The sequence below is a fragment of the Talpa europaea genome (assembly GCF_964194135.1).
Source record: "Talpa europaea genome assembly, chromosome: 2".
Classification (NCBI taxonomy): Eukaryota; Metazoa; Chordata; class Mammalia; order Eulipotyphla; family Talpidae; genus Talpa; species Talpa europaea.
The window spans coordinates 13,886,315-13,899,773 of record NC_140068.1 but is presented as its reverse complement, the minus strand read 5'-3'; the positions used below and the strand labels follow the sequence as shown (position 1 = coordinate 13,899,773).

Genomic DNA, 13,459 nt, shown 5'->3' with positions numbered 1-13,459 from the left:
CCTCTATCTTTTTATGGCTGATAGCTCATTTCATCTTTTTAGCGCTAAATAACATTCCCTTCTCTGTATATACCACAGTTTATCCTTACACTTACTAATAGACATATTGACTGCTTCCAATTTTGGCCATTATGAAAAAAGTAGTTTTAAATATCTATGTATGTGTTTTGTGTAGATGTATTTTTCCATTCTTTTCAGTAAATATAAGGAGTACAGTTACTGGATCTTCTGCCAAAGAATCTTCCAAACTAGTCATACCATTTTACATTTCCACCAATAGTGAATAAGAGTTCCTGTTGCTCCACATTATCCTAAGCATTTGATGATGTCATTTCTAAATTTGGGCCATTCTAATAAATTTATAATGGCATCTCTTTATTGTTCTGATTTACATTTCCTCAAAGACCTACTATGATATATAGTTTTTTATATGCTTATTTGCCATCTGTATTTCTTCTGTGAGGTATTTGGCCCACTTTTTATGTTTTTATTTTCCTTTTTCTTATTCTTTATATGTTTTGAATAATATGTTTTCAGATAAGTCTTTTTACTTTTATTTTCTCCAAGTCTGTCTTGTCTTCTCATTCTTTTGATTATTATATTTTGAGCAGAAGTTTTTAATTTTAATCAAGTACAGCTTATCAGTTGTTGCTGTCATGGATTGTACATTGGTGCACATTAAAAAGTCATCACCACACACAAGATCATCTAGGTTATTTTTTCCTTTAGGGACCTCCCCTGTCATGTTCCATCCCCCTAGAGTTGCTGATAGTCAGTCTAGTTGCTTTAAGCTTTCAGCAATTCATTTATTTTAGTTTAGGTTTTTCTCCCTCTGCTGTGATTCCTGCTGAGGTTTCTCCTGGTTGGTTTGTTTTTAAATTGTGATTCTCTGTATTCACTTGTTGGTCTCTACAAATTTGGGGACAGCGGTTTATCTTCTGTCCCCTCACTTCTCATAGATCTACAAAGAGCTGTTTTAGTTTGATCAGTTTTTTCCTTGTTAGACAAGAGAGGTGATTTTTAGGTTTCTCTTGTGCTGGACCAGAAACTGGAGTCTGTATCAGTTTTACAGTTGAAAAGAATACATTATCTTCAAAAAGAGGGTTTTAAAATTGATGTTTGTCAGGACATGAAACTACTAGATAGGGGTACTCTACTATAAAAAATGTAAATGTTTGATAATGGCTTTGTAATGCAAATATATTCATAGGTCACAAAATGAAATTTTCTTCACTGTATTAAACTTTGGTAAATTTTTATTAAATTCTTGTTTTGAGTATATTCTTATCAGGTTGATTAGAGAACTAATTCATATAGAAGTAGCAAGTTATTAGAACTTTGGGAAGTAAGATCTATGATGAGAAATTAAGGAAATCCATGGTTATTTGATTTGAAGAAAGGGAGTCAGAAAAATTTTAAAAATCATACATTTTATGGAAGATAATGCTTTAATTATACTTATATATGCAATGTTTTCCAGGTTTTTTCCAACCATAGCTATATAGTTCAATCATATGTAGAGGTGAATAAAAACCAAGGCATACAAACATGTGCTTGGATTTCTTCTCTTGAGATTCTGACTCAGTGACTCTGGTATGGGGCTTGACGCCTATGACTTTTTGTTTTTAAATTTCTATGTATGCTTATAATGTAGACCAGAATTGAGAGAGATACTGGCTAAATGTTTATTTAACAAGTTGGGTAGCAGTATTTTTAGTGAGGCAGATGGTGGATAAGAAACATGTTCAATACAGTAAAGAAGATGCCTTTGTAAAGAAATCATAGCATCTTGCGATTTGTAGTATAGCCATGAGGAAACAGGCTGATGCTTTGTTCTATTCTACCATAGCTTTCCGAAACAGGGCTATGAAACAGACACACTTACTGCTTATGAAAATGGAAAGGAACTAGAGCTCCAGGTTTGTGCCGTAGTGTTTTCTCAGCTGTATAACATAAGGACCAGCAATAAAAAAGGATGATATAGTCCAATGATGAAGTTTAAATGTATAATCTTAAATATGCAGGTGATCTTTACACTGATCAGGTTAAGAAGACACATGAAGTATACCACAGATGAGAAAAACCTCAGTATACATAGGTTGTTGTAGTTATCACAGATCATTTTACATATTTCTACATTTCCCTGGCAATTTACTACTTGAGAAATCTTATAGGTTATATTATCTTGAGTAGAATAAATGTATGATGCACTGCCCCTTTTGTTGACTTGGTTTATTCCTCATAACAGTGTAGAAAAATAAGTGAAACAAAGCTTTCAGATACTAAGTAACTTCTTGTTTATGTTCATAGGAAATAAATGATAGAGTTGGCCTGACACTAAGGCTTAGTCTCTTTACATTTTAAGAATGTTTCATTTTACATTGATTTAAAATGTTACATTTTAAGAATGTTTGACCATATTATGGTGGTGTTTAGATTTTAACTTTGTTACTGAAATCTCTTCAAGATTTATGCTGTTTAAAAATTACCCACCACCCTTTATTGACATAGAATGCTTTATTCACATAGAATAGTAAGCCATTTCAAGCAGCAACGTTTTGAAGGCTTACTGAGATACTTGAAGAGTTGTATGTTACTGTTTACTGAAGATGTAAGCATGTATTAAAAGAAATGGTAGCAGAAGTTAGTGGAGGATTGGAAATCTTCAAGGTTTCTGATGCATTAAAATTATACTCTTGGGTTTACTTTTATTGCTGTGGTATAAGGGAGCAGTTTTTTGGTTTGTTAGTGGAATATCTGCTCAAAGAAATACTTTCTCAGACTATCATATAATTTAAATGTATAATACTGTAGAATAATTCACTGGTTATTTTTAAGTTCATGAAAAATAAAGTCATCCATATTCTTATCTGTAAACTTTGCACACTGTAAATGTGTTTTCCAAAACTGCATACAATATCAAAGTTCTCCACTTGCTTTCCATTTTGTATGTACTCCAATCTTCCATTCCTAAGTTGGAAATTGAGGATGTCACTGTTGGAGTGGTTGGAATAATGCCAGTACTTTCTTTGTTTTTTCTTTCATTGATAGGAATTGATGAACAGATTCTCTGAGAAGATATAAAATATTTAAAAATCTTAATGTATTAAGTGTATCAGTCTTGATGTTACACATTCTTCATAAAAGTAGAGGTTGTCAAAATACATACATAATACACAGTGGTAGTGACAGCAGTGAAAACTTGCTTAGGAGTTATACTTTTAGAACTTAATGCTGACTGATGTCCCATCGCCTGCCACTTTTACTATTTTTTTTTAAAACTATTGTACTTTGCTGACAGTACAGTAGAAATCCCAGAAGGAAGAATAAACAATAAGAGGAATTATTGCTATGATTGTAATACTCGCCTAATCAGCGATTGGAAGATTAAACAAATAGACTGGTAGCGGACATTCATGAAATTTTTAGACTCTGGTCCAGTCCCCTAATAGAGGCAGTAGTTTTTACTTTACTACTATGCTTTTTGCTGTATTCCTAAAACATAAGCTAAATTTAAGCCTAACAGTATATATCTACCTAAGCACATCTCTTAGGTTTTAAAACTCATTTTTCATTCATTTATAACTATTTATTGATAGTCTGCTATGCATCAAACACTGCTCCAGGTACTTGGGGCAAAGGGAGAAGATTGCTTTGTCTCTGTTACATAAGATTCTTTTTTTTTTTAAAGATTATTTATGCATACAAGAATTGGGGTACAGGCTAGAGGTGTGCAGGGATGAGAGGATTCACCAGAGACAGAGTGGGGAACAGAACAGGCAGACTGACTGAAATACACTGCTGAGGGGAACAGTGGGTGAGACAGGAGAGGTCTGCTGCTCAATGTGGGTAGCTCCCTGGCTGGGGATCGAACTCATGCTGCAGAGGCTGCAGATAGCTTCAGAGGTTGTGTCTTACCCCCTTGCGCCACCAGGGAGGCCCCTCTGTTACATAAGATTCTTTAAAGTCTAGGTACCTTATATGGAAGTTTTTCAAAAATCATCTTAGTCACAGATGGAAGCTTTTGAGGAAACAAGAAATTATATATAAAACCGAAATATCAATAGGACTGTTTCCTAAGTAAGGAGGAAAACACAGGAAAGGTATTAACGTAGAATAGCCTCAGATGGCTATTGCATTTCCACATGGAATGATGTCTGTGGAAATGTTTGGAACATTTTTTCTTTTTTCTCTTTTCTCAGCTTTATTGAGGTATGATTAACAAGTGAAAATACTTAAGGTTTGCAACATGGGGTTTTGATATACATATACATTATAAAGTGATTACCATAATCAAACTAATTAACATATCATCCTCTCACAAATTTAACATTCATTGTGTGGCTGGAGGGAAGAGCACAAAGGACTGGGGAGATGGATCACGGATCTATGGTGGTGGGAGAACGAGGGGCTACACTTGAAGAGAGAAGTAATTTTTTCTTTACAAGATAAATTCTTGCCTATAAAATGAATACAGACTTTACTGCTTGTGTTGCTTTGATGTTTCTCTGCTGGACTTTAAAATTTTCGAGGATCGGAACTGTGCTTTATATTCCTGGTGCCAATTGGAGTTCTCAGTTAAGAAAAATTGAATGGGTTAAGCAAACATAGTTAAGGAATACCATTCTGTGGCTTGCTAGCTAGCTTTACCTCTCAGGAGCTACAAAATGGGAAACCTGAGAAATACAACGTTTAGTTTACAAGACTCTAATCTGCCTTTTATTATTGCCACCCAAATCTGTTGAATAAGGAAAGAAGATAGAGTTGGAAAGAAATCTATGGTTGTGGAGAAGGGAGATATATTAGGCAAGTGTTCAATTTCTCAGATTATAAGGTAGTATGAAATCAAGGTATTCCTGTGATGTGGATCTAGAGAGTTGCTGTTGATTTCATTTTACTAGCACTGATTTTTTTTTTAAAGATTTATTTATTCATGCATATAAGCAAAGGGGTACAGGCCAAATGTGTGGGTGGGTGAGAGGATCCACCAGAGACAGAGTGGGGAACAGAACAGGCAGACTGACGAAATACACTGCTGAGGGGAGCAGCGGGCAAGACCTCACCATGTGCGTATTTTCCTGTGGGTATTGAACCATTTCGCCATGTGGGTATTGAACCTGACTTGCAGAGGCTGCGGACACCTTCACAGCGCTGTGCTCAACTGCCTGCGCCACCAGGGGAGGCCCAGCACTGATGGTTTTTGTAAGTCAGAGGATTATAGTACTAGAATGAATAATAGATTTTTGTTGTATGCTAGATTTTTTGCTTTAAAACACATTAGAAGGAGCTAAATTTGTAAAGATAAGTGGTTTGTAGATTAAATAGTACAGAGGGGATTATGAAAACTCATAATTTCATCAGTATGTTTTAGATTTTTTTTTATTAATTAATTAATTTATTTATTTATTTATACAAGCACTGGGTACAGTCAGAAGCGTGGGAGGGTGAGAGAATTCACCAGAGGCAGAGCGGGGAGCAGAGCAGGCAGAAGGACTGAAGTACACTGCTGAGGGGAGCAGCGGGCGGCAGGAGAGGTCTGCGCGCCATGTGGGACCCTCCTCTGATGGCCGGGGAGCAGCCGGGGATTGAACCGGCGCCGCAGAGGCCGCGGGCAGCTTCGCAACCCAGCGCTCAACCGCTGCGCCAGCGGGGAGGCCCATCAGTATGTTTTAAGGATAACATTTTAAAGTTATCAGATGGAAATACACATGATCATAATTTATAAAGGGAAAGACTTTTCCTAGAATTTTATTTACATGTATTTCTAAAACCGTAGTATTTCTCTAGATGATGAAAATTCTTACTTGTTTAGGAGAGCACTGTATTTTCTTTGTTGTTTCTCATCTGTTAAATTCTTCCCGTGTTTAAATCTTGGATGAAATAAAATTTCTTAAATTGTATGTAGGGTAAATGTAGATAAGGAGTTTACTTGAAAAATACTGTATTATAGTCTTCATTTTTCTTTTTAGTATGTTTTTCATTTGGATTGCTAAATAATTACAGTCATAAACTGCTTAGGAAAATTTTAAGATTTATTTTTTATTTATGTATGCAAGATCTGGGGTGTAGGCCAAAGGTGCAGGGGGTGAAAGGATTCACCAGAGAGAGTGGGGAGCAGAATAGGCAGATCCACTGAAATATACTGTTGAGGGGAGCAGTTGGAGAGACAGGAGAGGTCTGTTGCACCAGTTGGGTCAGCTCCCTGGCCCAGGATCCAATTCAGGCAGCAGTGGCTGGTAATAGCTTCATAGTGCTGAGACTTTAACCCTGTGCCTCCAGGGAGGATCCTGCTTAGGAAAGATATTTTAAAATTCCATACAAAACAAGTATATTTAAGACTATAATGCTTTTGAACTTACTTTCTTTAATAGTCATTTTTTTTGCCTTAAATTCAGTCTTATTTGTGCCTGTTATTTTCATTCATAAGAACTGATTTTAAAAACAGCTTGAGGTGTTTTTTAATACTATAAAATTCAAATGTTCAAAGTATACAGTTCTTTTCATTTAAGCAATCGTCACTTTTAAATTTCATAATATTCTCTTTGCTGTGCTAAGAAACATCATGCCCTTTAGCTTTCTGTTCCCATTGTTCTCTCTACCCAGACCTTCACAGCCACTTACCGCTTCTATTTCTATGGATTTGTCTAATCTATACATTTTATATAAATGGAATAATGTAATTTATAGTCTTTTATCACTGGCTTTATTTAGCATATTTTCAGAGTTTATCTGTAGTGTGTTATGTATTACTAGTTTATTTCTTTTTAAGATGCATATTCCATTGTATGAATATATTGCTGAATTTATTCAGTGATGAGTTGATGGGTATTTGGATTTTCTTATTTTGGCTATTATGAATAAAGCTACTGTGAACGTTATGTAGAAGTTCTGTGTGTGTTTTTATTTCTCTTGTTTAAATTCCTATGAGTGAAATTGCTGAGTCACTGCAACTTTATTTTAACACAGACTACTTGCCAATCCATTTTTTCCCAAAGATTGTGTCATTTTATGTCTTAACAACAATAATTCATTTCTAATATCTCCACATCCATACCAACCCTTGTTATTGTCTGTTTTTTATTATAACCAGAAGATGTGAAGTGATATTTCATTGAGTTTTGTCTTATACTTCCCTAATGACTAATAATGATGAGCATCCTTTTTTTGTAGTTGTGGATTATTTGCATATTTTCTTTTGAGAAATGTCTGTTCATATTCTTGCCCCATTTTTGATTTGGGTTGTTTTTTGTTGTACAGTTATAAAAGTTCTTTATTAAACCCTCATAAGATGTATGATTCACAAATATTTTCTGCTATTCTGTGGATTGTCTTTTCACTTTGGTTTTAGTTTTGTTAAAGTCCAATTTAGTATTTTTTTTTTTTTTTTGTGGCTTGTGATTTTGGTGTTACATGAAATAAACCATGACCTTATCTGAGGCAATAAAGATTTACTCAGGTTTTCTTCTAAGACATTTATAGCTTTAGCTCTTTACATTTATATTTCTATTCTATTTTGAGCTAAATTTTGTTTATAGTGTGAGATGGGGTTTAAATGCATTCTCTTCCCAGTGGGTATCCACTTCTTATCACCATTTGTTGAAAAGCCTTCTGACTTCACTGAATTTTGATACTTTTGTCAAAGTCAGTTATCATATATATTTCTCTTCTAAGACATTCCATTGAGCTGTATGTCTAATTTTACGATAATACCACACTGTCTTGACTACAGCAACATTCTAGTAAGTTCTGAAACTGGCAAGTATGAGTCCTCTAACTTTGTTCTTTCTCAAATCTATTCTGGTGATGCGGGATCCCTTGTGTCTCCATATGAAGTTTAAAATCAGCTTGTCAGTTTATCTGCAAATAACTGAATTCTGATATTGAATTGAGGTAATTGTATAGATCATTTGATGAATATTGCTATCTTCACACTATTAGGTATTCTATTTCATGAATATGAAATGTCTTTCCATTTAATTTAAATTGTGTTTCAACAGTGTTTTATAGTTATTGATGTACAAACCTTGAATTACTTGGGATAAATTTATTCTGAAGTATTTTGCTCTTTGTGATGTTACTATAAATGATTTCTTAATTTACTTTACATATTGTTTATTGCCTGTGCTTGGATATACAATTGATTGTTGCATATTAATTTTATATTGTGCAAACTTACTGGACTCCTTTATTTATTCAATAGTTCTTTAGTGGATTCATTAGAATTTTTTATATACAAGATCATGTCATCTGTGACAAGAGATAGTTTTATTTTTTCTTTTCTATTCTGACACTTTATACTTCTTTCACTTGCTTGTTTTGCTTGTCTGGACTCTCCTATATAATGTCATGGAAATGGTGAGAATGGACATCCTGTCTTTTCCTTGAGTATAGCAGGAATCCTTTCAGTTTTCAGCATAAAGTATGATGTTTGCTGTGGGTTTTTCTTTTATACACCTTGTTAGGTTGAGGATGTTCCCTTTTCTTTGTTTTATCATGAAAGGGTGTTGAATTTTGTGAAAGATCTTTTCTGTCTCCATTGAAATGATTGTGGGGTTTTTCTCCTTTACTCGTCAAATATGGTGTTTGATTCTGTGAGCTCTTTGAAGAGAGGAGTTGTTTACTTATTTTAATATCTTTAATTTTGTAAGGTCTGTTCCACTTAGATTACTGTAGTCTCTAAAATATTTTGGTCAGTCATCTTACATATGGAGACATTGGTAAGGAAGCCATCTCAAAATTTCATTTAAAATTAGACTATTCCAGTTTTTCTTACTCTACTGAGCCATAGCACTTCATTTTTAAACTTAATATTATTGATTATCATGAACTAACAATCTAGAAAATTTTTTTGATTGGCATATTGTTTATGCTTAATTGGTTTTGTGGTGTTACCTCCTATTGAAAGTTGTCTTCTGTCTAGTTTTGTAGCATTAGACTTCATTATATATTTCTAAGCAAAATATTCATTATAAATGTTTCCCCTGTGTTCATCTCCAGTTTTTGTTTTTCTTTTTTTTTGATTTATTTATTTATACAAGCACTGGGTACAGTCAGAAGCGCGGGAGGGTGAGAGAATTCACCAGAGTGAAAGCGGGGAGCAGAACAGACAGACCGACGAAACACACTGCTGAGGGGAGCAGCGGGCGCCGCAGGACAGGTCTGCGCGCCATGTGGGACCCTCGCCAGCTGCCGGGGATTGAACCAGCGCTGCAGAGGCTGTGGACAGGTTCACAGCCCAGTGCTCAACCGCTGTGCCACCGGGGAGGCCTTGGGCCAAGTATTTAAAATATATTTTATCTTTGTTTTGTAGATTGTTTTTTAAATACATTTCCTTTTTTTTTCCCCCTTGAAGGAACAGTTTGTCTTATTTCTTTTAGGCCTATAATTTCTTGTGACTCCTGATTATCTGCTGAAGTTATCTAATCAAATTGATGTGTAATAAACCAAACTAATTCTTGACCTCAGTAAATAGCCTGTATCTAATATCAGGTCATCAGAATATTTATTAGTCTATTATTTAATTTACTAATTTCTATAAAATGCCCCCATTACCCTGAATTCCTTAATGGAACTAATAACAGCTTCGGTCGTCCTGGAGTAGAATGTTATTGCCAGCACGACAGCGGGGCTGCAGTGATCCAGCTCCAGTTCCTGATTAACGAGGTCAGTGAGTTGCTTTCATCTTTCCTGCCTGTATATGAAATATGGCGACTTCTCATACATTTCATTCAGATTTCTTGTATTGAAATGTTTGAGGGAAAATACTGCTTACAGATCAGACACTGTAGCTACTCTAAGACTACATCATGGGCAGCTACATAAAGTTTAACAGAACAGTGTTACAAATAGGTAAACCATTCCTTTTTTGATTAAAGGTGCTGCATTTTATTTCAAAATCTTGAAAGTTGTAACATAAAATATGACATATAAAAATCTATATTAATTTTTTTTTAAATATTGAACTTGTAAATACTAGAATGAACTATTCTATTGTTTTGAAAAATAACCAGGAACCAAAATCCACTAGAAACTGGTTACTGTCCAAAATTTCTTCTGTGTCACTTATTGGTTGCAGTAATTGATGATCCCTTTCTTTTTGAAAGAGTATACAGTATGGAAAGAGCTAGAGAAAATACCATTTTATCAGCAGAAGAAGCAATGTTTTTGTAGGTTTTAAAAGCTTAGCAGCTGTGAGAATGGATGTTTACCACAAGTTGTGACTGGCAGGAAAAACTGGTTATAGAATGAAGAAAGAAAAGTCACTACAAAAAGTTACTCTCTTTAAATATGAGGAGTTTGTGGACATTATTTTTGCCCCTAAGGCCTTGGGATCCATGGAATAAATTCCTAAATGTGTATGCAAGAAAAAATTGTCAATATCTTTGACTTTGGATAAATGCTTATTTGCAGTCATAAGAGAGGTATTATGGTTGTTCAGAATTAAAGATGATAATATGAAAAATCCAGTGAAACTGTAATCCAAATAACATGTCTCAATGTCAGAGAAAATGTTTCTTAAAAATGTCATTATTCTGTATAGAACTCTTATATTAGGCATTGTAAATGCTAGAAACAAAAAAAAAAATCACAATATGAAACTATATGAGGACTTGAATATTTTCCTGTCTGAACTTTTTTTTATGGGTGGATAGAATCAGAGTAAGTTTTAAAATAAGGAGATCTGGTGTACTCTTTTCTCACCACACACGCACGCACGCACACGCGCCCACACACCACCCCTTATGTAATAGCAGTATATTATCAAACCAGGAGAATGACATCAGTACATTACTATTAACCAGATTGCAGACTTACTTAGATTTCACCAATTTCTTCATGCATTCATATGTGTGTATTTAGTTTTTGCAAATTTATCACATGCTTAAATTATGCTACCAAGAACAGTATACAATTTGATAGATCATCTGGATAAAAGAATTCCCCTCTCCCTAATTCCTGGCAATGTTAACATATACTTCATCTTTATACTTGTATTAAGATTATTTTTTAGACCAATAAACAAGTCAGTGTAAATAACATATTGCAAATTGATTACCCTATACACCTAAATTTTAGAAATTTTAATATATGTGTTATTAATCATATTATCAGATTCTTTTCTCTTTAGTACACTTCATCATAGAATTCTTTGAAATGACTTTTATTTTACAAACTTAAATATTACATTTAATACTTTAAATGGTGTTGGTTTTTGAAAAAGTGCTTAACAAAATATGAATATTTAAATGGGATGACTATGGAAATTTGACAGTTGGGAGTAGCCATTTGTTTTCCATTCTGGAAATCTTTGTATAGGTAAGGAGACCCTCCATAGAAGGAGGTCAACTGTTACTGTCATTTTGACTCTATATCGTAACTTACTCCTTGAGATTTTGAGATGGGACATACCTCTTGAGAAGATGACAGGGTCTGAAACTACGGTGAAAATCAGAATGAAGAGTACAAATCTTTGATATGCTGAATATTTTGAGTTGTAATCCTTTAAAATAATATAATAAGAGGATGCTTTCTAGTGAAAAGGAGAATATGTGAGTTTCATGTAGTTCTGCTTTCCAATAGTCATGTTTCAGCAATATGAGTTACACAGTAGAATAGACCACACAGCATTTTGAAGGTGAAATATACTGGAGAGGTCATTTAATGTAAATTCTGTCTTCAGAGTTGTTTTAATCCTCTTGTATAAATGAGAAGCTCTCATGTTTTAAAAGAAGGAGATTCAAAGATTCCTCATAACAATCTCTATAAAGCATTGGAATTACAAATCTTTTTTGAAATTAATATAAGTTCTTTGTGTTACATCTATGGTCTTATTCTCTTAGTGTACATGAAATATATCTAACGCTTTTAAGGGAAAACATTCATAAGTTTTAATAAATCACCCTTAGTCTGGAGATTCTTAATCTGTTCACACATCAGAATCACCTCTATTTTTTTTCTAAGATTTATTTATTTATGCATACAAGAATTGGGGTACAAGCCAGAGGTGTGGGGGGTGAGAGGATTCACCAGAGACAAAGTGCAGAGCAGAACAGGCAGATGTACTGAAATACACTGCTGAGGGGAGCAGTAGGCAAGTCAGGAGAGGTCTGCTGCGCCATGTGGGTCACCTCCCTGGCCTGGGATCGAACTCATGCTGCAGTGGCTACGGATAGCTTCATAGTGCTGAGACTTAACCCCTTGTGCCACCAGGGAGGCCTCACCCCTGACAATTTTTGATTACACACCTACACAGGTTCTTACTCAGAAAGTTCTTATTTATCATGTCTGTGGTGAATACCCGTGTGATTCTGATGTTCTGCCAGATATTTTCTACTCCATACTTAATAATACTTAGTATTGTCAGATGTTTCAGCTTTCTAAATTATAGTTTTTTAAACCTTTGGACATTGTGAAGTTACAGTGTGCTGAATGATGTCTTGGTGTCATTCCAGTAGTAGAATTATCATCAGGCCACAGTACATGCATAAGGATTTGTTGTTAAACCAGATAAAATGGGAGTTTTTCATATCATATTTTACTTTGTTAAGGAAATATATATTATAATCACCAAGTTCTTTACCATCTCACCTTTAATTTTACATTGCTAGATATCAACCATAATACCCCACTGTTTTCCAGTGTACATTTAATTTTAAGATATTAAATTATGCCTTTAAATTTGAAGACATTAAAATACTTTTTACACACATGTGTGCGCGCGCGCACACACACACACGCTGTTTACATCTGCTGTTCAGAATTTGGGTGAAGCTTGTGTTTCCTTAAATGTATTGTCAGGAAGTTTTAAATTTGGAAAGGAGACTTTTTGACAACCCTTTAGTAATTTATAACTGTAAAAATGTATTTTATGTGAAATATACTTTATTTTTAAGGGAGCTCTTGTGAGTGCCTTGGCTGATGACACCTTACATTTATGGAATTTACGTCAAAAGAGACCTGCCATACTACATTCACTTAAATTTTGCAGAGAAAGGTAAGAATTCTCTCATTTATCCTATATGTAGGATATTTTCTATTCTATTTTGAAACATTTTCTTTGAATTTTGTTATTTTAAATTATTTTTTGTGTATGATTTTATTCACAGTTAAAATTCAAAAGCCTCAAAGGATATATAGTAAAAACCAAGTTTCCTTTCTTTCCAGATCTAATTTCTCTCCTAACCATCTAAATTTTTTTTGTGTCATTTTAGAAATAATTGCTGTTTGTGTGTGTGTATATATATATATGCAAAAATACTTCTGTGTAGCCTCCTCCTTTTTTGCATAAGACAGAAGGCATTAATTAATCTTTCTGTAACTTGTTTTCAGTAAACAATATATCAGTTTTTTTTAATTCTACTAAAAATACACATAACGTAAAATTTGCTATCATAACCAATTTTAAGTATTTAGTTCAGTAATGTTATGTGACCTTGTAATATAAATATTTTTGGATGAA

General features: G+C 34.1%; 1 protein-coding gene across 4 annotated transcripts in view; it reads left to right on the top strand.

Annotated features, from left to right (window-relative positions):
• STXBP5 (syntaxin binding protein 5) overlaps window positions 1-13,459 on the top strand; it is a gene marked incomplete at both ends in the record, with an annotated part of 133,283 nt that overhangs the window by 14,318 nt on the left and 105,506 nt on the right. For all 4 annotated transcript variants that reach the window (XM_084228556.1, XM_084228555.1, XM_084228554.1 and 1 more), the window contains 2 exons: window positions 9,582-9,663; window positions 12,894-12,994. In XM_084228556.1, coding sequence (XP_084084682.1) covers window positions 9,582-9,663; window positions 12,894-12,994 — 183 coding nt within the window. The remainder of the gene's footprint in view (window positions 1-9,581; window positions 9,664-12,893; window positions 12,995-13,459) is intronic.